Raw genomic sequence first — 27,437 nt, 5'->3', positions numbered from 1 at the left:
AAGTCAGGAAATCATAGCCCAGAAAAACACTAATTTCTTGCCCTTCATTTGGTCATTCAGCTTCAAAGTTTATGGCAGATGATTCACAAACCATTAGACTACAAAATCATGCCAAAAACAGAAATTCAATGGTTTTGACCGATTTTGATGATTTGACTTCAAACTCAATTTCCCGGGCTCAGCCTTCAGCAACTTTTGGATCCTTTTGTTGTGGCAAGTCACATACTTTCCAGCAATGTGAAACTTCAGCTCAGCTGGTCCAGTCATAACATTAGCAAGGAATGTCCAGTGGTAACATAAACACAGACTCCAATCACAAGCATCTCTTTAAGTGGGAGGCTCATAACAATAAATTTGTGTAACCATAAAATCTGAATGTTCAAATAAAAAAAAAACAACATATATTATAAAAATGTCCGAAATAGTTAGTAATTATTGGTAATTAGATTATAGAAAAAAAAAAGAGATTATATAGCCTGGCAAAAATGGTCAATATTATGACTGATTGCCATTAAATCCAAAACAACAACAACAACAACAACAACTGGACCCCCTTGCAATCAGATCATGTGCACAATAATGCACATAGCACACATTATGAGTGTGACATCCCTTGCAGCTGGGGTCCAGCTCTAGGGTTTTAGATGTTCTCTGTTGCTATCTTGGCCTGATTTTTGAACATGGCTGAATAAAAGTTTGGCAGGAGAACTTAAAGGTCCCGTGACACGCAAACTTTTGCTTTTTTAACGTGTTCTGCTGGGTTATCTAATGTCAATTAACATGATATGAGCCATGACAATGACCTTGATAGCCGAGGAGAGCCGCAACCATCAGCTCGAATTATTCCCTTGACACCTCTATCGCTCCGCCCCCTGAAAACAGCGAAAGTTTGGGCAGTGCGATAATCCGAAGTCACGTGACTGTGTGACGTCAGCAAAGGAAGGCAGCGCTGCGATCGCTTCGCACCTTTGGCTCAACTCTCCGCATCACCACATTGTTCTACACACTCGTCTACGTCTATTGTCGTCGAATAGTTTGGATAGTTTCTAAAGAATCGGAAGTATTTTTCTGTCGAGAAAGGCATAATGCCTACCCGCTGCATCGTTGCAGGGTGCAGCAACACCTCGAAAGATGGTGTTAGCTTGCACTTTTTTCCGCGAGATCCAAAATTACGCAAAATTTGGACCCAGCGTGTGAAAATAACGAGAGGAAACTGGAATGGGCCCACAGAGTCAAGTGCCGTATGTGGAGCCCATTTTACGGAGGAGGACTACGAAGACATGGGACTGTACTCCTCCTTCAACATCAAGAAAACACGACGACTGAAGGCGGATGCAGTCCCAACGATCAAAAGTCCTCCTCCGTCAACCTCCTCCAAAAGGACAAGCACTGCCACCAGGTCTGTTGTGGAGAAGAAGAGAAAGAAGGAAGTAAGTACAAATTGTACTCTACGTTCGTTATTTAGTCTCATAAACTTTCTGAGCAGCACCAAGCTCACTCAGCTTATTCCGAATTCCGGGGAGGTGACCTCCCTGAGCTGCATGCTGTCTGTGATGTGTGAACGTACGTGATGAGAAACCCGTATCCACAACAGATCCCGTTTTGTCAAAAGATAAAATCAGCTATGAATTCCCGTAACACACAGGCTGCCATAGACTTATGAAAGAAATCAAATATATTATCAATTATGATTCTTCATAAAACAGGACCCTGGTGTATGGTTGAGATGATCTGAAATTGAGTTCACTTGTAAGTTGTAACACCCGTTACCCTGTTGTACTGCGGTGTAACGTTTGAAAGTATCGGTATCGCGATTCAGGACTAAATACTACTTCTAGCCACGTTACAGTCTTAGTCGGAAGTACTTTAGTTACATATAGAACGATTCGGGGATTTAATCGTTTTATAACTAGGAAGGGAGCTAGTAGGCCCTACTAGTATAGAACTCTTCATTAGAACTTACATAGAATCTACTAACAAAATCTTTCAAACTAATGAAATTCTTCCGTCGAGATGCTTTCATTGCAACTGGTTGACAAATTGCCCTGCATCGACGTAAATAAGCACTGACTGAACTGATCAGTAGACCTAGTCAGTGTTTTGGTAGTACTAGTAGCCATGATAAAAAATCGTGGGCGTACAGTATACTAACAAAATCTTTTAGTTGAATTAGATCGCGCTCTTTTTATGCTGTGCGAACCTGTCGCTACTTACAGTGGCTGAGCTGTCATAGGGCCTAACGTCATAGTTAGTTGAATATATGACGATGACTTGTTATTGTTATGATGATCGAGAGCCCAGTGGCAGTGCAGTGTCATGCAGTGTAACTTTGTAAGTGGTATAGGAGAGGTAGGATCTACTGGCACTAGCTGGAGCTATAGATCAGTATGACAATATCATGCATGGCATGTCCAATAAGTTAATAACCCATGGCCATATCTACGTAACATATAACGTGACTGAAAGGTACACTGTAGCTCTATTATCATTACCGTAATTAATGCAAGTGAGGTTTGCAGTGTAATGTAGACTACAATGTAGAATCTAGCTGCTACTACTACAATATGTTATTGTTACTGCTTCACACTTGTTTTCTCACTAACATAACTTATGGGCTGTAGTAAAAAAAAAAAAATTGAAGGAAAAAAATGCACTTCGTAACAACCTACATGTACACGTAGAAGTCAGTTATGTACATTACAGTGCAAACCACTCTTCTGTAAGCATTAATCCACATTTTCTTCAGCTAAAGGCCTAAACATTTCTTTAGCTGCATTTGAGTCTTGGATCGGTCTAGTAGTACAGCTTCCTTCCTACAGACGGGAACAGTAATTCCACTCATATGCCTACCTGGCCTGGTACAACCGTCAGGAAAAGGCTAGCGCTATAAAGCACTAATTAGAAGCAGAAGTTGTTATTCGGTGAATCTTTCTGCGGCATGACAGGTTGTCAATGACATACTATCAGTGACTATATAGACCACTATATTTCTGTTATACTGTGCAGCACTTTAGGAAATTTATACAACATTTTATTTTGTGTAATAAGATATTGTTAATGATGAACTTGATGATTACAGTATTTCAAAGTGTCTAATAATAGCCTACTATTACTTACTACTACTACAGGGGTCGCACTTAACTTTTTTTTTAACGAGCCAGGCAGACTACTTAGAATCAATTTTGACACTGAAGCAATATTTTGGCTAGCCAGACGGACTAGTAACTTCAGAATTTTATGATTTTTAGCTAGTCCGACGTGATTTTGGGTGGCCATGGCCAGCGGACCATCGCCAATTTCAAACCCTGTACTACAGTGTACAAGTAGCATCTATGAGCTCAGCTGCATACATAACAATTAGATGCATGATCCCATTGTGGCCAGTACCCCCCTGTCTGGGAGTGTAATCACTAATGTCAATAAACTTGACCAGGCCTCCCCACCTGTTTAATCTTCTTACCCAAGCGGCTGGTGGATTAACTGCTAATCTTCACAGAGCCTAGCCTAGCCAGGATGATAACAAATAAACAAGGAGGTAGATTCTGGAGGGTTTATGATATCCCAGGAACTAGAATGCTTGTCATGAATAATCTCTTCCTGAATTGAGGCAGAGCCTTTTCCAAGAAATTTATGAGTAGTATTTTAAAACACACCTTATTAACGGTCAAGATACAGCACTTTAAACAAGTTCAAATATGACTAAAGAAAATTCAAAGTCATGATACAACGTATAATGCCAAGAAAATATGTGTACAATATGATGAACATTTTGTCTGGAGGCTCATATTGTTGTATTTTTTCTGTTGTTGTTTTTTTTTTTAATTGTCCTAGCATCACAGCAATATTCTGAGAAATTCAGGCATTTCTTTGTGGAGTTATGAGCACTTATCTAACACTTCCTGGAGTGTTAGAGTGAACAAAAAAAAAAAAGAATAATAAAAAAATAGCCCAGAGAAATTGTCACAGTTCACATGTTTTTTGTTTGAACACAAATTAGGAACAAAATACATCCTTTTGAAAAAAAAAATGAATGAATTGATAAATGTTCAGGTTCCTGAAATCAAAACCCTTATTTGTATGTGTAATTGCTGTTAACTAGGATGGCTGCATGTGGGTACTGGGGATTACTCTATATGTGTGTATATGAACAAGATTTTTAGAGAGAAAGATGAAGTTTTCTCGTGCATGACTGATTATATCAGTATGTATCTATCATTACAAAAGATGACTGTACTTATTTATCAAGACATGAAGAGCTTCCAGCACAGTAGTAGAGCCAGCACCTCCAGTTGAAGATTTGTTTTGTTGTTGTTGTTGTTGGGTTTTTTTTTTTGGGGGGGGGGGGGGGGGGGGACAGCTCGGTGCATGTCGTAACTAGGCGTGGGCTGTGTGCCAGTAGTTGTATGCTTTTGAACTCGCACCGCCTGGTTTCTCTGCACTCTGGCTCTGGGTAGATGAGTTCCAAGCAAGGCGCTAGTAGTGCAAAAGGTGTGCATGTGTAGTAAGGTGTGGAAGTGATCTGCTTGACAGAGGTCTGGGTTCTATGAGTGTTCTTCTATCTTATTATTATTACTATTATCAAGCTCATTGATGGAGCTTTGCATCCGTTGTGAATCCTGGTTGTGAATCATGCATGTGAATGCTGGCAGAAACTTTTTTTTTGTTTTTTTTATTTATCACATGGTGGTGTGAACTCTGTGTCTGCTTATGAAATGTTACATTTTCAGAAATGAAATCATTTCATAAAGAAGCATATTTATAAGCAAAAGTATTCGCGTAATGATCTCATGGTGTCATTTTCTTTGGCATGAAAGCCGTAGTACACAATCCAATAAAGCCACTCCTATCTAGAGAAAAAAAATCTGCAGTAAAAACAGATATAAAAAACTTCATCATGCTGCTTTTCTTTGCCACCCCATATTCCACTTAACATTTACATTTTATATACATTTATGTACTACATGTATTCGCATTTCACAGATGCTGGATGAACTTCTGGCAGAATCAGCTCCTGCAACCGAGTCCTGTGATCCGGATGAGCCTCAGACAAGTCAGCAAGGACAACATGTACAGGTATGAAGAGACCCTAGTACCATAATAGCGAGTTTACACTCGGCTGTCATTGTAGTCTTGATGTGGATGCAACTAATATTCAATTCTTATTTTCATGCTTCTACATGTACTTCTGAAATTATGTAACATTAACCAAGAATATGGTACAGTGCACCCATATTATAACCATAAAGAATTCAGGCCACATCATTATCAACTCCATAATTTTTATTGTTTATTTCTTTGGTTATAACAAAATTTCAATATAACAAAAGAAAATGGCTGGTCGCACTGGAGTCAACTATATATTGTAGATCAAAAAAAGAAAAAAAAAAAGGACCTGATCACCAATATTCAATACCCCATGCTTGTAAATAAACGTTCATCCTTGCGTCATTGTCACAAATAAAGATATTTTTATTTCTGTTATGGCAATCTGTTAGTGCGAGCTGAAGATGATTGAAATAAGTTTATTCATGCAAATTTCTTTAAGAATTTAATTTTCCAAACTGCAGGGAAACTTTTCAATATTTTCCATATTTACACTGTATTCTGTCTTCTTTTGAATTTGATGAAATTTTACAATTTTTTTTTTCAGATTCTTCATGACCGACGAGAGCATATACAAGGAATGGAATCCTCTGAAGAAGATTGGAATGAAACTGTAGAAGATGATCCTAGTTCACAGGTATATGATTTTTCCCTTTACCCTCTTTTCTGCTCTTATATAATTTTCTACCTTCTGTCTCCTTCATTATCTTCCTTTTCTTCAACTCATAATTTTCCTTTATTTTTCTTACCATTTGAGTAGATTAATATTACATTCCAGCAAATAAGTTTGGTTCAGATCTAACAGAATGAAAATATATGTACAGTATTATGAAATTTAAAAAGATATATACTACAATTCTAGGACCAAAAGATGTACAAATGTTTCTAATAATACAATGTAAATATTCTTGGGTGTCACATGATGTGTTTGTTTAGGAGCTATAAGAGTTTGAAATAAAGACAGAGTTTGCTCTTGCAACCCGTGCGTTCTTTTTCCCCTATTGCTCATGTAGGCACTTCATGATCCTGATGTACCATCAGGGCTAGTGCAAGAAATGGAACTGTCACAAGATGATGATGATGAGCTGCATAGCATCCTTCATAGACAGGTACAGTATGTTGTTGTTGTTGTTTTCAGTACCTTATCTAGATTATTTCTTTCATGATGTCATTAACATGATTTTTTTTTTTCGTTTTTGCTGGAGCATAACAGCACTATTCAGGCTAATACTGTTGAATTGACTCTTTGTTATTCACTCTGACCAATTTGTAGATTCAGGCAATTAATTTTTCATTAAGTTAGTTTAAGATTTGATCATGCGTTTGTCGAGTTGATCGAGTGGATATTATCAAAAGACTGACTGAGAAAAAAAAATAGAAATGTCTGGTATTGAGGCCTGTACTCCCACCCCTTGCTTGTCACTTTTTGAGTTGATGTTTGAGGACAGGTATATATTTTGCTTGCTCTGCAACATTTATTCCCTTCTTGGTTGATTATTATTTTTATTTTGTTTCTTGCCTTAGCCTAACATTTCAATGTTCATCTTTATTCTAGATAAATTCAAACATAATTCATGATCATGCAGTTATATCAGGTACATGGGGAAATATGATAGCAACCACATCCCTATCTTTTTTTCCCATATTGCACCCTTGACTGCATTATGTTGGTTTTTTTTTTATTTGATAATCCTAATAAATCTGCCATAATTTTTTTTTCCATCAATACTGATGCTCTCTAAGTATTCATGCTGTATGTCTATGTAATATTTTCACAATTACCAGGAAGAGGTACCTCAACGTCTTCATCAGCCCACCAAGAGGTCCATCCGCACACAGACAATGAAGATATCCAAAAGAGCCACACGAGTAAAGTGTAAGAATGTTTATTTCTTCTTTTTTTTAAAGTGGAAATTACTTCTTCTTGTGTGTAGAATGAATTATCAAAATAGTTCTGAATGTTGCTATCCCTCAATATCAAAAGGTTCAGTTTTAGATCACATGATATCAGTTGGTGATCACATGGATTTAATATTCCTTAACTAGAAATGTCGCTATGGCAACTGGTATGCCTCCGCCATAATGCATGATTCTCCTAAAAGGTCCTAACATGTGGACAATGTGTGATTACATTTTCACAAAATTGGCATAATATTAGAATGACAAGTTTGTCACAAATGTGTTAAATGTTCACCGTTCTTGACCTAGGTGCAATTGGATGAATAGGAGAGCATGTATTTGGGATTTAAGGACTTTAACTTGACATTGACCCATTCATACGTTTATGCATTGAGTAATATTCAAGGTATGGAGAAAAAGTGCAATTTCTGTATTGAATAGTAAATTGTTACCATTTTCATCTGGCCTCTGACCCTAAAATTCATAAGATAATCACTGTCAGGCAGAACATGCATAAATATTTAGTACATTTCAAGATAACTTGAGCCACTTCCGAGATATGGAGGAAAAACTTAGTTCAGCACTTTCACTTGATCTTTGACCTTTTGACCTTTGAGGCAAAAACAAAAGAAAAAAAAATTCCAGAGAATCTCTATTAAGTTATACATGCATACACCCAGTGTAAAAAAAAGTCCTGCTGGCATTGCATAAACATGACGAAAATAGTAAAATTTTGAAGTGTTGCATTTGACCTTTGACCCCATGAACCCTAAGTTCTCTAGATAATCACTGCCAGTCAGTACATGTATATTATGTTCCATGAAGATACCTTGAAAAATTTCCAAGGTACAGAGAAAAAAGGTGAAGTTTCAATATATTTACTTCACCTTTTGACCTTTGACCTTTGACCTCATGACCCAAACTTTCACCAGAGAATCTTAATTGGGTAATACATGTATACACTAAGTTTCAAGAAAATATCTTCAGGCATTGCATAGATATGGTGGAAATAGTGAAATTTTATGTATTTGACCTTGACCTTTTGACCTTTGACCTTGAACATGTGCACTCAAAAGTTGATAGGCACAACTTCACCCCCTAATACACATACATGCCGAGTTTCATTAGGATACCTCAAAAGGTTCTGATAGTTACCCTGTCCACAAAATTCATTACGGACGGACGGACGGAAGGACGGACGGACAGACAATCCGAAAACGTAATGCCTGCGGCACCACTTTGTGGCGGAGGCATAAAAACTATTAAGTAGATTTCCACTGTCAAGCATCATTTTGTTTCAATAATCATACATTGATCTTCCTCCATATGTGCAGGTGTTGGAAGAACTGTAAGGATGAAGGACAGTTGGATGCAGACAGAGGAGGGACTGCAAGATATCGTGCGCCCAGTTACAACATCAAGGGGCATCATGTGTAAGCGGGATGAGGAAGATTCCATGGATGACAGCAAGAAGTCCTCTAGCTCTAGCAGTTCCAGCAGCCCTCCATCTAGAGGACGACGGGATCCAGACTACACACCAGATTCTTCAGACTCAAGCTCAGAGGAAGAGAGTTCACCTCAGAAACAAACAAAAAAGCGGTGAGACATGTCACCTGTTTACACTATATATCTAACTAGATATTTGGAAAATGCCAGAAATGTTGAGACTTCACACCTCAGTTCTATGAAGGACTAGTAAACCAGTAGATAATTTTCATTTTTAGCAATTAAAGTTCCATGAATTCACATATGTGATATCTGTTTTTGTTTTTTAAAGAAATCAATAAAATTCTTCTTAGCAGTTCTGAAAATATGTTTGTTGGATTAAATTATAATTGTTCTATGCACCTTTCTTTCTCATTCCCTTTAGGAATATTTATTACTGACTTTATTTGTATGTGAAATAATATAGATGTTTATATAAGTTTCCTCATGTATGTGTATATTAAATACCTTTATTTATTTATCCTTCTGTAGTGTGTTTATTCCAGCCTTTATTCTATCTTATCTCATTTGAAGCAATATGTAAAGTGCTTCTGTTAGTTGTCTCCCACTCATCTTTTTGCCAAGTCTTTTAACACAAGTGTTTGGACCTTTCCTTTCTTCCCACGTTACTTAGCAATACCCCCCCCCCCACCCCACCCCCCCCCCCCCAAAAAAAATAATTAGGTCCCTCTTGATACCCAACTCACCCTTTTCTTTCTTTGTTCTCTGTCCCCAGCTCCTTAGATACACTGCAGTGCATGTTTTGGTGTAAATGTCTAGTCTATGTGTCTGCTCACCTTTCATGTTTGTTTTGCCTCTGATGAATATTCAAAAGCTCAAGTCCCTTTTAACTCTGTTGTACTCTACTTGCTTCCCCTGCAGTTATTAAACTTCCTTGCAATGTCATGTGTTTGATTTGCACAGGTCTGCACAAACTCCTCAGTTTGGGAGGACATGCCCTCCACACCTGGAGCCGAAATATATCGTCTTTGAATCGAAGTTATTGGAACTGTTTAGGTTGTGTCGATCTTGTGGCTCGGAGAACGTTGCCATCAGCACAGCTGTGAAGGGGACATATGTCAAAGTTTCTTCAGAATGTTGGTCCTGCCAGGCTGCAGACAGTTGGGAGAGTCAAACCTGGTATCACAACCGTCCTGCTGGCAACCTCATCCTGTCAGCAGCGATTTTGTTTTTGGGGGGTAGCCCAGCTAAAACACTGCGCATCCTGGATAGCATCAGAATCCAGGCCATTTCTGAACGAACCTTCTTCCGCCACCAAGATGAATTCCTTCATCCCGTCATCGAAAGAAGATGGCAGCTGCACCAAGCTGCACTACTCAGCTCATTAGCTGGACGACCGCTGACAATTGGGGGCGATGGCAGAGCGGATAGTCCTGGGCACTCCGCGAAGTATGGACTGTACACAGCCGTCGAACTCTCAGCCAACCAGATAGTGGACATTCAGCTTGTACAGGTGATTTACAGTTATGAATAACAGAATTTGGTTCATTCACTACAGTAATCCATAAACCCCACCATATCTCATTTGCATGTAGAGAAAAAGTGATTATAGCTTCTATGTAGATGTAAGTACAGTACGAGTAATTGAGAATATCTTTGAAGTAAAAAAAAGGTAATGATAAGGTTTATGAAACAATACAGGCTTCCACTTTGTCATATCTTCCCTTTGACAGAACCTTTTCTTTGCTCTTTTATTTTTCTGCTTCAGAGCAATGAGGTGAAGAGCAGTTATCACATGGAGTTAGAGGGATTCAAACGCATGTGGAACAAACTCACTGGGGAAGGCCTGACAGTCAAAAAAATGGTGACGGACCGCCATCGCCAGCTGGCAAAGCACATCCGGGAGACGACACCGGGGATACAACACATGTATGATGTGTGGCACGTTGCCAAAGGTGAATGATTTTACCCAGTTTTGCAAGAGAATCCAAAATCATTGGTTGTGAATTGATTTAGGATATGTGAAATGTGCATTGTTTGATATGTATTGTGTTATAAAATTATTTTGGACTAGTGCATGAATGTTTGTAATTGGAATGACAAGGATTTCACTAATGAATTGATCACCCAAATTTGCTTGATCAGCTTGATCTTTTTTCTTTTGCTTCACAGAAAGGAAATGTATGTCATGTATAAAATGCATGATACTGTATTCTAAAGACTGTCCTTTGTACCAAAACGGAATGTCATGTAGTTGTGTAAAAGACATGAATGTCAGCATGCCATATAAAATGTGAACAAAGAGCAATCGCAATAGCTCACTTTAGCCTTTGGCTCAGGTGAGCTAGAAAGCAAACTTTGACTGTTACAATGTTAATTATAATTTTTTGGCCAGGAAGGGCTGTAATAGTATCAACTCTTGCATCGCCATGTTTTTCTTAATTTTGTAGGTGTGCAGAAGAAGGTGATGGCACTTTCAAAGAAGAAGGACTTTGAAGTCATCAGTAAGTGGCATCAGAGTATTGTCAACCACATCTACTGGGTTGCAGCCTCCACTACAGACGAGGAGGAAGAGCAGAGGGTTGCCAGATGGACATCTCTCTTGAACCACATGCAGAACATCCATGTGGGTCACGGGGAGCTATTCCCCACTTGTCTGCATGGGGCCCTTGACGGCAAGGAGAAGAAGAAGAAGTGGCTCAAGTCAGGTAAGCAATGTCTAGACCTCTCACTTAGTTTCTATTAGTATTGATATGAATCTCATGGTTGTAAAAAGGAACAGTTAAACTGTGAACACTGATATCTTATGTTCATGAAAAAAGGCCCCCAAAAAAGTGACCTAATGAGAGAACTCAGTTTCATACTGTCACAAAATATGTCACCCTCTTCATGAAAGTCAGGATGAAGTGAATATCAAGTTGATTCTTCCTCTTTCAAAATCCAGGATCAGCCGCCTGTGAGAAGTTGGATGACATCATTTCCAGTCCAATGCTGATGAAGGACATCAAGAAGCTTTCTAGCGGGGAGCAGACTTCTTCTCTGGAGTCTTTTCACAGTGTTGTAAACCAGTTTGCGCCAAAGATGAAGAGCTACTCCTACCATGGCTTAATGAGCAGGTAAAATAAGAGAGGGAAGGAAATGAGAGTTTTTAAAATGTTTTTTGCCCCCACTGGGTAGCATTACAAAATGTCATTAAAAAAAACCACACAATTTGCGTCTGGGTTTATTTCATGCTTTCTTTGTACCGCAGAAATATGGTATGGTATATTTCCTCAATATCTGGAAAATGTCTTTTCAATCCACCACGACTAACTTGTGACCTTACTTCTTGGTTACATGTTAATAAAGGAATTACAAAACTGAAAATAAATCCAGTGACAATGTATTTATAATTTATTTCTTGTTTCACAATATTATTGAAAAAAAAATGCATGTCTATTTCCTACTCTTTATCCCATACAGAGTAGTGTGGCTTATTTCATAATTAAAAAAAGCACACCTGGCATTGGATGGTCATTCTAAAAGTTCTTTATGAGTGATATACCTTATTGCAACATGTAAGCATATGATCATTTCACAAATGATAATAATGATAATAATAATAGTAATAGATATTATATATAGATAGATAAATATACACACACACCCCACACTAACACACATACAGATAACAGCTATGCAATTTATAACTTTTGGAATCCCCTCTAAATCACCTCTTAAAATGACATGTCAGTGAAAGCACTGGTTAAAAAAAGAAATTTTTATGAATGATGTCATGAATTATCTTCTTTTTTTCTTTAGTTCCACCCCTTCTGCAGAGAGAGTCCAAAACAGATATTTCCCTCTCCAGGGAATTTAGCATTCATCCAACAACAATACTCCAGCAATTACCACAACACTTGACACTTCCCTTTCTCCAAGTAAACAAACACTTGTGCACTCATACATGTTTGTCTATGCCAACATAATAGTACGATGGTCATTATGTTTTATTGAGTTTTCTTTAAGGACAAGTTCACCTTCATAAACATAAGGATTGAGAAAATGCAACAATATTAGTAGAACACATCAGTAAAAGTTTGAGGAAAATTGGACAATTGATGCAGAAGTTATGAATTTTTTTAATTTTTGTGTTGGAACCGCTGGATGAGGAGACTACTACAGCTTGTGAGTCATATGCGTACAACAGTATAAAGAAAATGTAAAAGAAAATTCAACATATTTTCACTTTTTTCGCATAATAAAAGAGCACTTGACTTGCCTCTTTCTAAAGGCAGGGGGAATAATATTACCCATAACATTTGTCGGTAACGAGTCAGGGGAATGTGTACTTTTTTCAAAAGATGGAATTTTGTGAAATTCTCTTTATATTTTCCTTATATTGTTGTACGCATGTGACATCTAAGTTATTCATACACTGCAGTAGTCTTCTCATCCAGCGGGTACTGCACAAAAACTTCAAAAATTCATAACTTTTGAACAGATTGTCTGATTTTCCTCAAACTTTCAATGATGTGTTCTACTAATATTTCTACATTCTCTCAATCCTTATGTTTATGAAGGTGAACTTGTCCTTTAATGTACTTGTATATATGTGTTTCTCTGACAGGCGTTCAGTAAATTAACATTTAGATACTTACTTGGTGCTTCCGCAGGATCCAGCTAGCTGCCATGCACTTTAACGAGAATAACGCCAGAGAGCAAGCGACCACCAGAACAGGAGAGAAGCGGTTCAAGGTGCACAAACCGAAATACAAGCAGGGAAAAGCTTCTGCCAGACCCATCAAAGAAGATGCAACATTCAGTAAGTTCATCCATGTCGTAATCAAACTGTGAAATGCTGCAGTTATGGAGCTTATCTGTTTTCTGTTATTATTGTATAGTGGACATTTGTAATAACAAAGTCCTCAGGACCAGCAATTTTCTTTCATTGCGTAGAAATGTTGTTATAACTGAACAAATAAACAATAAAAACCATAGAGTGGATAATGTTGCAGCCTGCATTTCTATTTCGCCTGAATGTAAACCTGAATGTCATTACAACCGTGTTTGTTATAATGGGAGTGCACCGTACCACATTCATATACATTTATATGGAACTGATTCGTTTTTGAGTATGAAATTTGATTGCCAGATATGGCAAATGAAGATGAATTTTTATTCAGAGCCTGAGTAAAGTATCACAAGATGACAGATTTGATTTGTATGCACCGATGCATGGAAAAAAGGAGAAATTGGTTTGTGAATTACACAATTTTCTTTAAATACTATATTCTGTCCACCTTCAGTGATAATTCTAGTTCCAACTGTCATGTCCAAACTTTACTCACAACAGTTAATTGAAAAGTTTGGTTCTTTCCCAAAAGCTTTTTAATTTCATCATTCTCTCCCTTGCTTTATATATCATGCTTGTTTAGTTTCTGTTTTATGGCTTCTTGGGAAAAAGACTAGCACAAATTTGTCTTATCCGTTGTCACTTCTATCTTTAGCTTATGTGGATGATTTGATGGCTACTATCGGACAGAGCACCAGGGAATCCAGACTTGAAGGCAAGAGGAGAGCAGCCCCACCACCACTGTCCAGCAAGTACACATACCCCCCAAAGGAAGAACTAGTTCAGAAGCACTACAGCCGCTTTAAGAAGGGCCAGGAATAACCTGCACTTGAGAACTCGGTCAAGATCAGTGATTGTACTCCAAGACTTTTGTGATGAGTCAGAAAGCTGTAGGAGTGCTTAGATAGTCAGGCTGCCAAATTACAGTCTAAAGGCATAGCCTTGATTTTGGATAGATCTTGTGATTCATCATACACTTGTAGTTTGATTCTCTAAAGATTTGTCTATCACAGATAGAAACTGACACTCTGTCAGCATAGAGGAAGTTATTACATAAGCCAAAACACTATTTCATTGTGTATAACTCTCAACCGGAATCGACAAACTGGATAGAAGTGTGCTCAATGATTCATTTGTAGCACAAGTCCTAAGACAGGGCTCCACACTAACTTTTATTTTTGGTGGCCCAAAGGCAAACATTCGACCTTTTTTGGTGGCCCGATCAGGCCACCAAATTCTTCATTTTTGAAATTTTGGTGGCCCGACTTGCGTTTTTGGTGGCCCCGGGCCACCGTTAGTGTCAAGCCCTGCCTAAGAGGATGGGGTTTTATCTTGCCTAATGAGAGTGGTCTGTACCTCTTGCATTTTTCATATCTTTGATGGCTATGACTTATTTTGCACAGTGATTGGTTAGATCTGTAGAATTGTATGTTTTAGAGCTCAGTTAATATTGTAAGGGTTTCATTACCGATATCTATCCAGTATTGTCAGAAGGTCTATTATGGTTCACATTTCAATGAAATTCGATTTGATTCTCTAAATATTCATCTTCCACAGAAAAATGGACACCCCATCAGCATTGGGCAATTTGAGATAAAGAACATATACTTTAGAGCATCATAAATTTCATCCTGATTCACCAAGTGGATGGAAGCGGGCATATTTCACTATATCGACTAAAAAAAACCAACACAACAAATATTTTCTTTAAGCCAGGATTCTCTCATGCCTGACATTCGAGACCACAAATAATTGATAGCACTAATGCTCAGGATTATTCAAGTGTCCATCTATGGTGCTTCATCATCGGAGCATTTCGAGACATTTTTTTGTTTTGTTTTGTTTTTTCTCTAAATGTTTGAGAAAGTATATGTGTTCGGATTCATGCAGATGTTCGTACTTTGAAACTTCACAGCAGACAAAGGTATGGTTCACCTCATTGTGTACATGTTAGCACAGGGCCATTTGAGATATACTTGTATGAAGAAAACTTTTTTGTTGACAGTAAAGTTCATCCTGATTTGTCAAAGTGGATGGAAACAGGAATGTTTCGCTATTTATATATTCGCCAGTTTATCAGCATATTTGAATTTTACCTGTCTCACAAAGGTTGTTCATGAAATCTGAAAGCTTGCTGCATCTGACAATCTGACAAGGAAACTAATGTCAGTTTTCATTTGCATTTGAAAATGTGCATTGATATGCACTTTATGCAGGTAATCCCAGGTTTTTGCGTGCGAAATTGTACTTGGTCTTCAACTTATGGCAGAAGGGTCTGTGTATGCACAAAATGTTCAAGTGCAAATAGAGCTGAGGCTGGCCATTGACCTGGCCTGCCCAGCCAGATATGCCGTTTCACCTGTTGAAACATCGCCATTGAATGTTTTTTTTAGTTCTGTAGATATTTGAAGCTATTGACGCGAAAGAAAAAAAATTGATCTAAAATCCTGGATTCTGTCATGCGTGACCTATGATACCAGTAATTTAGTGCACTAAAGCTCAGAATTACCTCAGTCAATCTATATGGTGTTCCATCCTCGGATCATTCCATTGTTTTTTGCTATGTTTTTTTTTTCTCTCTCTCTCTCTCATGTTTGAGAAAGTGTATGTGTTCAATAGCATTCATGTTGTGATAGTAGGTTGAAAGTTTTCAACAGACGGAGATATTGTTTACCTCATTGTGAACTTGTTTTAAGCAACCCTAGACGTCATTTTTTGTTTGTTTTTTCATAGTTTTTGAATACTTGGAATAGATGTTATCTCAGTTCAGTTCGTTTGGTACATGAAGTGAATTTATGAATGTAATCTTTGTAAGTGAATGACTTCATGCTTTAGTAATTTTGCACAAGACTAGTAGAGGTATAAATTGCCATAGAAATTTATAACAATTCGATAGGGCCATGAAGTTCTCTGCTGTATCAGGGCTTTTTGTTCAGGAGTCAGTACATATACAAAATAATGAAATGTTACAGGACTGTAAGGCTTTGATATATTAGTTCAATTTTACATGTATATCTATCTCTTTAGACTTGGTTTCCAGTGTATTCCATACTGAGATGTTGGAATTTTTGTTATTATTTTTATGCCGCTGCCACGAAGTTTTGGCGGAGACATTATGTTTTCGGGTTGTCCTTTCGTCTATAATCAATTTTGTGGACAGCGTATCTAAAAAACCGTTAAAGGTATCATAATGAAACTTGGCATGTATATGTACACTGTATAAGTGGGCGAAGTTGTGCCTATCAACTTTTGGGTGCACATACTCGAGGACAAAGGTCAAGGTCAAATGCTCAAAATTTCACTTTTTCCCCTATATCTATGCAATGCCTGGAGGTATTTTCTTGAAACTTGGTGTATACATGAACTACCAAATAAAGATTCCCCAGAGAGAGTTTTGGGTCATGAGGTCAAAGGTCTAGTGAAAATGTTAAAATTTCACTTTTTTCTCCATATCTCACAAATAATTCAAGGTATCTTCATGGAACTTACACTATAGTATATATGCATATACTGACTTGCAGTGATCATGTAGGGAAGTAAGGGGTCATGGGTCAAAAGTCAGGGGGTCAAAGGTAGAGGTCAAGTCATCATATGCCATTATTTCCCTCTTATCTATGCGATGCCTGCAGAATTTTTTTTTTCTTGAAACTTAGTGTATGCATGTATTGCCCAATACAGATTCTCTGGGAAGTTTCTTGTCAAAAGGTCAAAGGCCAGAAGGTCAAGTGTAAGAGTTTAATTTCACATCTTAAAACTTATAAAAGGGTCAAAAGTTGGGTACAAATCCCCAAATACCTGCACTCTTATTAGACAGTATAGCCATTAATCCAAATAAACCTAGATCAAAGAAAGTGAACATTCAATGCATGTGTGACAAACTTTTCATTTTAATATTTTGCCAGTCATGTGAAACTGTTGTCACACAATTGTCCAGGCATTGTGCTATAGACCTATTCGGAGAACCAGGCATTATGGCGGAGGCATACCAGTCGACATTTCAATTTTTTTTTTTTTTTGCATTTAGATATTTGCATTTTTATAGTTATTTGTTTGATCCTTCTACATTTGGTGATGTATTTGTGAAATATTGTTTCATGTTTTGAATTTTAAGAAGATTTATAAGTAGAGGAAACTCAATACAAAGACATTGTGTTATATCAGATAGTTATATTAGTATTCAACAAACCATAAAAAAAAATCTTTCATTGGGACTGGAGAAAAAGTTTGTCATGTTGGGTGTTTTGTAGCAATGTATATCAGATTTTTTTTACGTGACATGTACATTCGTTGAAATGGTGCCACAGATTTCATACATATTTCTCTACTGTAACTAGGCTTACACAATGATTTTCGTGTATTTTTGTATACAGTAAATAAATGAGGGTACATTGTTGTGTCCTGTTCATGTCTTGCCATTGAAACATCACTCATTCCATTCATGATTGTGTACTGAAGGTTAACAAATTGTTTAAAGGAGAATTAACCCCAATTATACATGTGGAAAATTGGACTATTGGTTGAAAAGTTATGAATTTTTGAAAATTGGTGACAAGACCATTGGATCAGAAAACTACTGCAGATCATGACATCACATGTGGACTACCATATAAAGCAACTACAAGTATGAAGAAAATAAATCAAAAAATCATTTCATATGAAAAGTGAAAATGCTAAATTTTCTTTACATTTTCTTTATATGGTATCTGTAGTCCATATGTGATGTGATGATCCATAGAAGTCTTCTGATCCAGTGGTCTTGTCACCAAAACTTCAAAAGTTCAGAGCTTTTGAACGGATTTGTCAAATTTTCCTCAAACTTTCACTGATGTATTCTATTAATATCACTCCATTCACTCAATTAACATGCAACGTATAGTTTAGGGTTTGATCATTTCATACGAAAAGTGAAAAATTTTTAATGTAATTTCACAGTGTAGGCTCGAACAGTATTCAGGTAAGTCACAATGAAACTTTGGGATGGATACAAACATAAACTGCATTTAAAAGGGACAAAAGCTTTATTCCTCTTAATGCTTAGAACCTGAACACTTGAAGAAATCAAGAGAGGAATTTGCATATGATAATGATAAAAATCTTCAGTAATTACAACACATAAATGGTGTACATGTACTGATGTGTTTTGTATGATTTGTACAGTGATAATACAGTGTAGATACATGGACAAAATGTCACCATATTACATGTATTACTAACTTCAGAGCTTTTTCTAAAAAATTAAATTGCTGCTGATATACTTGTTCCTGGAATTTGGTAGTTGATAGTGAAGAAAGAAAGAGAGATAAAGAGGCTTGATTGTTCTGATGCATAAATACCATACATTTGATGAATTCTTAAAAGGAATTCTGTACAATGCTCGCATAGTTTCTTTATCTATATTCTAGAGGACCTACTCCCGTGGATCAGGGTAGGGGAACCTCTGTTCTACCCAACAAACATAACAAAATCCCATGTAATTACAATACATGTACTTTTTTTCTTGAGTTAATACAGATGTGAATGATCTGTAAATCTGTTGACATGCACAAATGGATAAAATGCCACCATATCATTGCCAACCTCAGAGCTTTTTCTGAAAATAAACTTGCTATCAGTATGTATTATTCCCTGGCTTCAGAAATTGACAAAGAAGAAAGAGCAGAAAAATGCCTCATTGTTGTGATACTTAGATACTGTACAGTTGGAGAAATCAACACAGGAATTCTGCACACAAATAACACTCATGCTTTCATAATCGTAATCTAGAGGTCCAACTCACATGGGAAAAAAATACAACAACAACTGTGTTCTACCTAACATCACACGCAAAATCTCTTGTAACTACAATACATGTACTGATTAAAATTCAGGTCATACAAATGTACATGATCTGTGGATTTGTTGACATGCCTACATGTACTGTATATGGATAAAATGCCACCATACTGCTTCTAACTTCAGAGCTTTTTCTGAACATACAGTCCAAACATGCTATCGATATGCATTGTTCCTTGGCTTTGGAAGTTGGATGAATGAAGGGAAAAAATGATTGATTGTTTTTATGAATACAAACTGAAGAAATCAATACTCTCATAGTTTCATCTTTCTACTCTAAGAGGCCCAACTCACGAAGAAAAAACACAACAAAACAAAACTCTGTTCTACCCAACAACAAGATAATGCAAGCACTGTACTGACTAATCTTGACAAAAAAAAATATTAATGTAGGACTGGACTAATGACATGTAAATACATGTACATGGATGAACTGCCACTATATTGTTGAAACTTTAGAGCTTTTTTTTTCAAAATGTTATTGATAGGTCTTGTTTATTGACTTCAGAAGTATGATAAAAGGAACGAAAGTGGAGGTACAATTCTTCTTTGCCTTGTTTTTTGTTTTCACTAAAAATTCATGACTCCTCAAGTCCTTACACACTTAAATGTGATAATTTTGGTTTGCTCAAGAAGTGTAGGGTTATAACTTCTAAATTAAAATCATGGTGTAACTTCGTACAGCATGATGTCCAGTAACAGTACTTACATGTAGGCGTACTTAGACTAACATAAATATTTGACGATAATATGTGCATTAATACTGAATATCAAACATGACCAAACATGAATGTCAATGAGATGGAGATTTCTAATTTTAACTAGATCTCTCTGAAACCACGGTATTCCATCGATGGAAATGCTTCACGAATCTGCACGACTGCACATGATGGTAGTGGTACTCGTACTTCTCTGCCAAGGAATCCCCAGATCCAGCGGGCCATTTGTCTGTAGCCAACATGGCGATTCCGTCTGCATCAGAAAAATACAAGCGAGTGTGTCACTGTTAAATTTTGATGTTTGAATCTTTTTAGACCACCTCCCCCTCCAAAGGGAGAGGGCATCAGAGTAAGCTTACATGTAGAACACAATCCCTGTGAAAAGGATAAGTTACATGGTTGAATACAGAAAAATACATGTATCTTTCCATTTGTCATTTTGTCTTGATTGCATTTGGCCAAATATACATAGAAGGAATGACAACTTGTCAAGCACTACTTCCATATAATTTTATCTCGTGATAACTTTCTTTTGCTTACAGACTTTCACTTATTAAATCCACTTGAAAATGATTGCAAGGACAAGGTACAAAATTTACATCACATATAAATAACGTGAACATCTTGCTTACTGATTTTCAGTAGCATCGTGCCTTCCTCCATCTCCATACTGCTGCCTATATTGGTAATAGGCCGTCTCCAAAACATCTATGTCCAGACAGACATTTCTAAATCCATGATGCTCGGTGATGCAGTCCAGTGCCTTTGACTCATCGTAGCCTGCATACTTGTCCATCTTGAGCACCACTTGACCTATTTCCTTGCAGCAGATGCTCTCCTTAATTGTTGGCATCGGCTGACAGCCACCAGAGCACGAGCACCTGTAGGTACACAAAGAGAGATTGGGGGGAAAAAAAAAGATCGTTTATTATAAGAGAAAAAAAAAGCATGGGAATTTACAGTGAAAAGGGATAGCTCACTCCCAGCAAGTTTCAAAATAATGTAACTTATCTTTTCATCCAGTTTACATGTATGGACAAAATTTTGATGCATTTACCGGGTACTGATTTATGTAGGACTATAAAGCCCTATATGAGATTGATCACAGGCAATTTTCACATAGCAGAATTGACAGAAATGTCAAAATATTGTGTGAATTAAGTGAATGATTTCTTCTAAGAAACAGCGGATTGTGGCGGGCTTACAATGTAAGCTGTTTTTGTTTGAAAGAAAATTGCGCACGACATGTGATGTTTGTACATTGTGGTTGTATAGAAACCTTCTAAGCACAAGTACAGCTGTACCACTACACTAGGTACCCAGTACATATGAAGATACCCTGTATAGATCTACAGTACATGTGTATGTGAAGTCCTACCCTCCTAACTTCTAACGTTACAAACGTACAGTGCATGCAGTGCAGTGAAATTCAACTACAGACAACTTCAATGGCACCCATTTTTCTCACGCATTGGGCAAAATCTTGAACTTCGGCCTATTAACAATGAGCATACATGTACAAGTGTATGTAGCTCAAAGGATTTGTAAAGTGATAGTTGCAACTGAAGGTATATTTTCCTTTTGTCTTTCAAAATAAGTAAAAAATAGTGCACCTGATCGCACCATTAAGAGCTAAAAATTGAAAAAGCTCCCTATCGTGGGAAGCCACAGGGGGGGAAAAACCCCTCTTAATTAGACACCCTCGCTCGTGCGAACACTCGCTCGCCGAGATGCCGAGTCATGAAAATCTCACTCAACAAATTTTTTTGAACTTGGCATCCCTGCAACTACAGTAGATTCTAACATTACATCAGTCATTACTGCTGGTTCTACAATGCTAGTGTTACAGTTACAACAAACAAAGTTTTGTAACGTTAGAATCTATAGAACAAATTTTGTATGACAGCACAACTTGTTAACGGTTATTACAAGTGACAAGTCGAGCCTTCAAAGTTCAACTCGATCACGTCACATGAATCAATATCAAACCTATATGTTGATAATTTGCTTTATTTTCTAAATAATCATGGCGCTAACAAACATGCTATCGATTTCGCGTATTCACATCACGACTAGGACTCGTAGGAGTAGTACTGCCAACTAAATTGAGCTGTGCAAGCACGGCGTGACCGCGTCTGGTACGTATGGTCGCTGCGCCGGCGGCCGGCAGCCGGCGGTCGGGGTACAACGATGCATGTGCCGAGCAGCTAGCTACAGACAGTGTAGGTGTAGTGTAACGTTACACGCACGGGTAGTAGTACCACTCGCACCGCCTCGTCGATCAAATGAGTTCTAATTAGTTTTGTATGCACAAACTCACCCGAATCGGTCCTTTGCTCTGAACATAACGACCACATCGAGTTTTTCTATGGTACAGATGTATCTTTAAAAAAGAAATTAGTTAATTTCCTCTTCCTCAGCTTATTCCAAATCTCGTAAAATACGGACTGTTGTATCAGCCACTGCGTGCGCTGCTGATTGGCGATAGTATGCATGCCGTCGACAACTTCGGCGTTTGCGTTCGCAAAGTCATTGCAAAGAACGACAGCGAAAGACCCCCAAACATGAAGCTTGCAGTAAAGGAATTATGGCAAATCTTTGCACATTCTTAACCATGACAGCAAAAATGTTGTTCATTGTTTGCCTTACCATCGATTATTTCCCAGTCGACCTTCAGCGTCTGCCTCTTCTTCATGTTGCTCTCCTTCCTGATCCTCCCCGTCACTTTCGCTCGCAACCGGTTCGAATCTGTAGGGCAGAATTCCGTCCAATGGCTCTACATTTACTAATTCTTCGTCTGAAATTTCATCTCCTGACGAAGGAGAACTTTCTCTTTCTGATGAGTCGGAAATGAGCGGGGAATCCATCGATGCAGGTGAAAACAAGTGATAGAAAATATGCGAAAACACAGCTTTGCAACATGCAGAAGAAAGCAACGCATAAAAGCCAAAACGTGTAGCGCGACAGCATGCATGTACACTGTTTACGGGCGGAGCACGCCAGTGCCTTCCTTTGCTGACGTCATATGATTGACAGCTGCGGCATGCTGATTGACAGCTCGAATCCCAGGATTTCGAGAATTTTCAAGGGGGCGTTCCCAAAAGACTTACAGATTCAAGTTTCTCTAAAAAGCTGGAAATTCCGCAAAAAAATGAATGATATATTCGTTTTCAGCATGAAAATCTCTCTTAGAAGGTTTCTCTTACAATTTCTAAGACCATTGGGTGTCAGAGACACTTTAAGCGGGATACACTCAGCTAGCATGGCAGAAATTCAAACTCGAGTGGGAGAGTGGAAGATTTTTCAGAAATGGCCTCAAAGTGGGAGAGGTGGAGTCTTTGTATTAATATTGTAAGGATAGAAATGATTTTTTTAAACGCTTACCTGGAATTACAGAAATGAAAGGCAAAAGATCATCAAGGTGGAAATTAAATTCCATGTAAAGACAGAATAGGGCCATGGTGAGAAAGCAGAACCATCCCACTTGAATGTGTTCAGCAGTGAAATTACTCTAGTTTTACATTATTATGAATGAATTTCCACTGTGCAGGGGATGTTTTAGATATGACTCTATTTTGTAAGTATAAATATTTCATATTTCATTCCACATATTGCTGTGGTATAGTACAATGCACGTTTTTATTTTGCCGAAACTTGCAGGAAATCTTTGTGTAGGAAGATTCGATTAATCTTTAAGACAGCTTAAGGAGGATGATGGTGAGTAAACTGTTCCCAAATTTTCTTGTACACTGAGAAAAGTGAGCTTGAGCTCTCTTGATGTTAAGGGACTCTAGTGGATGATGTACGAGGGGAATGATGAAGGAAAGAAGCTTTTGTCATCCGGTCCTCGCCTAGCAACCAGGGCATCTTGCATCTTGTCTTAGCACATATGGTGATAGCTGCAACAGATGGAGGCGAGAGACCAGACCACATCAAACGGCACAGCAGGATCGCCGGCTCACGTACACCCAGATCTAATTGTCCGGGATGACTGCCACTCCCAGTACACCAGGCCGGCACCTCCGCCAATTCCAGTTCATTTGCACCTTAAAGACTTAATCCCGTGGTATTCCACACGGGCCCCTTGTTTGCTGCGATTGCTTGCCACTGATCTGGGAATTGCATTTTCTCCTGCCTACCCCAAGAATAGCATGTTGTTTCTAAATTCCATCACTGGCTAAATTTTTCCTGATTGGGATGCCCTGCACCCCCCTCCCGTTCCCCTCATCCCTTTCTGCACTTAGTTTTTGAAATTTGAGATTTAAGAATGTTTGCTGGAATTCGTGCTTTCAATACCCATGTATCCATATAAAGATGTCCAATATTTCAGCCGTGTTTACCCATCACAGGGGAGAGGGATAGATGAAGCAATTGCATTAAGTGTTCTGCTTGACATGCAGTTCAATGCGCTGGAGAACTTTGGTGGAGAAATGGAAAAACATGAACCCTAGCATTTGTGACGACAGCTGCTGAAGTGCGCTATGCTGCACACCGTTATGCCATAGTGCAGGCTCACCTCACCTCACGTCCTAGTCTTGTCAATTAGCACAGCAGTTCTTGTTTTTATTGTATTTTTCTTCTCTTTTTTATAGTACCGGTAATGATAGTTCCATGTCAAGTGGGAGAGGATAATTTTGTATACAAATTTTTTCGAAAGAAGGAAAGAAAAAAAAGAAATATCTGCAATGATGGGAGTGTTTTGATTGTGTAACCTTCTGATCCTGCCAGCCAGTTTGATGGTTGATTGACGGGCAAGGCAACGGTGGACCATGACCCCTTTGGTTCTGGACCAGGAATAGCTTATGAACTGCTCTTTGTGCATGACACCACAGTCCAAAGTGTAAGAATCCATCCTCCAAACATCCCCCGTGGGCTAAATATTGTACTGCTTTGATGGCATCGATGTGCTGAATCGTACAATTGTTTATCGGTGCAATCCCCACAGCGCGCAGGCCTCTGCTTCATCAAGTGTGTTCCCATGAACTATGCAGATGTTTGTCACGTACATTCAAGGTTTGAAAAAGAACAAATGGATACAGATATTTTTTTTTCTTTTTATTTGTAATTTACAGCGGCAGTCTCTTATTCTGCTCACTGGCTGTACTTATTACCTCTACCAAGCAGCATATACTTTTGTCAGTGTTGCTTGTTTGTCTGTCTCTCTGTCTGTTTGTTTCTTTGTCTGTCTGTTTGCAAAAGAACTCAAAAAGTTATGAACAAATTTAGAGGAAAATTTTCAGGAAAGTTGACAATAACACAAGGAACAGAAGATTAGATTTTGGTAGTGATCCAGATCACCATGTGGATCCAGGAATTATTTGAATTTTTAAAAGGATTCTTTATCACTGGGAAATAGGGCCAACAAATTAGGGAATTCTAGCTGCACATATCCGAGATGCGGAAAACATGCACTGAGTGCACCGCACTCGAGGCGCGACAAAAAGCGACATTTTCTTGAGAACACATTGCCGCCGAAGCTGCCCATATCGGTCAGTACAAAAGGTAGAGACATTAGAAAGGAATCTTTATTTTTTGGAAATAGAGCCATGTTTAGCATATATGATATGTATACATGGGTGGAAATAAACTACTTGATAGAACTCTATGCTTTCTAGGTACTTTTCTACTTTAAAATGAAATGCTTTTAAAAGCATATATTCGAGTAAACTTGAATTAATAAATAAAAAAGAGAAAAAACAGACAGTGGTGGGAATTTGAATTTTTAAAAGGATTCTGTATCACTGGGAAATAGGGCCAACAAATTAGGGAATTCTAGCTGCACATATCCGAGATGCGGAAAACATGCACTGAGTGCACCGCACTCGAGGCGCGACAAAAAGCGACATTTTCTTGAGAACACATTGCCGCCGAAGCTGCCCATATCGGTCAGTACAAAAGGTAGAGACATTAGAAAGGAATCTTTATTTTTGGGAAATAGAGCCATGTTTAGCATATGATATGTATACATGGGTGGAAGTAAACTACTTGATAGAACTCTATGCTTTCTAGGTACTTTTCTACTTTAAAATGAAATGCTTTTAAAAGCATATATTCGAGTAAACTTGAATTAATAAATAAAAAAGAGAAAAAACAGACAGTGGTGGATGTTTCATTGACTTTGACTAGAAAAGAAGAAAGTTTCTCATGCCATCATAAAACACTGAAAGCTTACTCATTTAAACTTTGTAGAGAAGTAAAAATTCATTTTGGCCTACATTTCATGGGTTTTGAGCTAGATGGTCACATATACTGTGTGGAATTTTATTTTTTTGTGTGGAATTTTATTTTTCTTCTTCTACTTAATATGAACATCATGTGGGATGAAAAGTTAAGCTTTCACCTAAATTCACAATCGCAGCCATGACAGCAAATCCCAGAAATATGAAGATTTTGTGATGGTCAGTGTGGTGCCATTATTTTTGAATTCAAGATATTCTTGAAACATTCCAATTCAACATATATCCAACATTCAAATTCAACATATATTCAAAATCAGTAGGTTGGTAGAATTGATGAATATTGTTTTCTTTTCTTTCTTTCTTTTTTAGCAGTGTTTACACTAGAGCCTGCCTGCCCATGCGCAAAGTGTATATTGCATCCACTTTGCATAGAATAAATGTTAATAGAATTTCCTCAAGCAAATAGTCAGTCTATCATATACTTCCATACAAAAATCCCCCTCAGCATGTGTTAATGTGTTTGATCTTTAATGGTTCTGATGAAAGGTTTGTGAGTGCAAGCTAGTACACAGATGAAGTGGGGGCATTCAATTACTTTGTCAGTCAGTGTACCGCCTGCGCATGGGGGGATTTGTTTTGCAGGGGGTGCGCCAGAGAGACATTGGTTCCTCGAAGCCAGCCTGCCTAATGTCAAACGTGAATATTTATTTAATCCTGCAAATGTTTGTTTATCAATGTCAGAGATGAATGAGTTTGTAAATGTGATTACTTAGGTGATGTCACAGCTTTCGTGTGTGACCATAACAGCAGGCAAACTCGGTAGGTGTGTTTGGCAGCTGTGAGGTAAACAAAGAAAAAGCTGTAATCCGCAGCAGAAGCCTGGTGCACTTTTCATTCAGATGAGATTCCTGTGAGACCCTCATCATTTATGAATTTTTTCACTCCTGACAAAAGAAGGATAAAAGGGGTTAAGTTCTTATAGTGTGATGATATGATACTGTATGCACTGTATATTTTGTGAGTTGGGTGCTATTCGCACATTTCAAAATATGCTAAAATATTTACTCTGATCATGACATAAATGTGACATGCATATACATGTAATATGTACATTTCTGTGTTGGTTATTGCACTCCATGATTGCGAATTTAACCACAAAATCATGAGGAAGCACCAATTTGAAAAAGAAAAGAAAAGAAATAGACTCGCAAAATATATGGCATATACAGTATTGCATTATTGTTGTTGAAATTTTATAAGACCGTACTTTCAAAATAAAACCAGAGCACTGAAATCCCTATCTGAACAAGTTTTCAGCACTATACATCCCATTTTTTATCTTTTTATTTTTCATACTGTTGAGTTTTGATGAAGATCTCCCTGTAATGTGCTGTTTAAACTGCTTCAATACATCAACAAAACATT

The 27,437-nt window shown here is 37.8% G+C and overlaps 3 protein-coding genes across 3 annotated transcripts in view; 2 read left to right on the top strand and 1 right to left on the bottom strand.

Moving 5' to 3' along the window:
• LOC139729138 (leucine-rich repeat-containing protein 57-like) overlaps positions 1 to 27,437 on the top strand; it is a 71,251-nt gene that overhangs the window by 16,442 nt on the left and 27,372 nt on the right. The window lies entirely within an intron of this gene.
• Positions 831 to 14,104, top strand: LOC139729137 (uncharacterized). Its single transcript, XM_071640067.1, has 12 exons — positions 831 to 1,430; positions 4,981 to 5,073; positions 5,651 to 5,740; positions 6,117 to 6,212; positions 6,889 to 6,979; positions 8,337 to 8,601; positions 9,412 to 9,961; positions 10,217 to 10,403; positions 10,899 to 11,156; positions 11,393 to 11,564; positions 13,104 to 13,252; positions 13,938 to 14,104. Exons 1-12 carry the CDS (start codon positions 1,086 to 1,088, stop codon positions 14,102 to 14,104), a joined length of 2,463 nt encoding a protein of 820 aa, XP_071496168.1. The 5' UTR covers positions 831 to 1,085.
• LOC139729126 (uncharacterized) lies at positions 19,936 to 22,537 on the bottom strand. The gene is made up of 3 exons (XM_071640056.1): positions 22,483 to 22,537; positions 20,466 to 20,714; positions 19,936 to 20,086 (listed from the first exon to the last, which is right to left on the bottom strand). Exons 2-3 carry the CDS (start codon positions 20,684 to 20,686, stop codon positions 19,936 to 19,938), a joined length of 372 nt encoding a protein of 123 aa, XP_071496157.1. The 5' UTR covers positions 20,687 to 20,714; positions 22,483 to 22,537.

The sequence above is a fragment of the Diadema antillarum genome, unplaced genomic scaffold (assembly GCF_040938485.1).
Source record: "Diadema antillarum isolate AM-2024a unplaced genomic scaffold, OU_Dant_1.0 seq00000218_RagTag, whole genome shotgun sequence".
NCBI lineage: Eukaryota > Metazoa > Echinodermata > Echinoidea > Diadematoida > Diadematidae > Diadema > Diadema antillarum.
Note: the sequence above shows the minus strand (reverse complement) of the source record. Positions and strands in the feature narration are given on the sequence as shown.

Excerpts from the sequence above, each read along its gene's own strand:
- LOC139729137 (XM_071640067.1), top strand. The coding sequence starts at position 1,086 with ATGCCTACCCGCTGCATCGTTGCAGGGTGCAGCAACACCTCGAAAGAT. Across the intron at positions 10,404-10,898 it reads TGTGTGGCACGTTGCCAAAG|GTGTGCAGAAGAAGGTGATG; the intron begins GTGAATGATTTT and ends TTAATTTTGTAG. Across the intron at positions 13,253-13,937 it reads CAAAGAAGATGCAACATTCA|CTTATGTGGATGATTTGATG; the intron begins GTAAGTTCATCC and ends TTCTATCTTTAG.
- LOC139729126 (XM_071640056.1), bottom strand. The coding sequence starts at position 20,686 with ATGCCAACAATTAAGGAGAGCATCTGCTGCAAGGAAATAGGTCAAGTG. Across the intron at positions 20,087-20,465 it reads CACGATGCTACTGAAAATCA|ACGGAATCGCCATGTTGGCT; the intron begins GTAAGCAAGATG and ends TTTCTGATGCAG.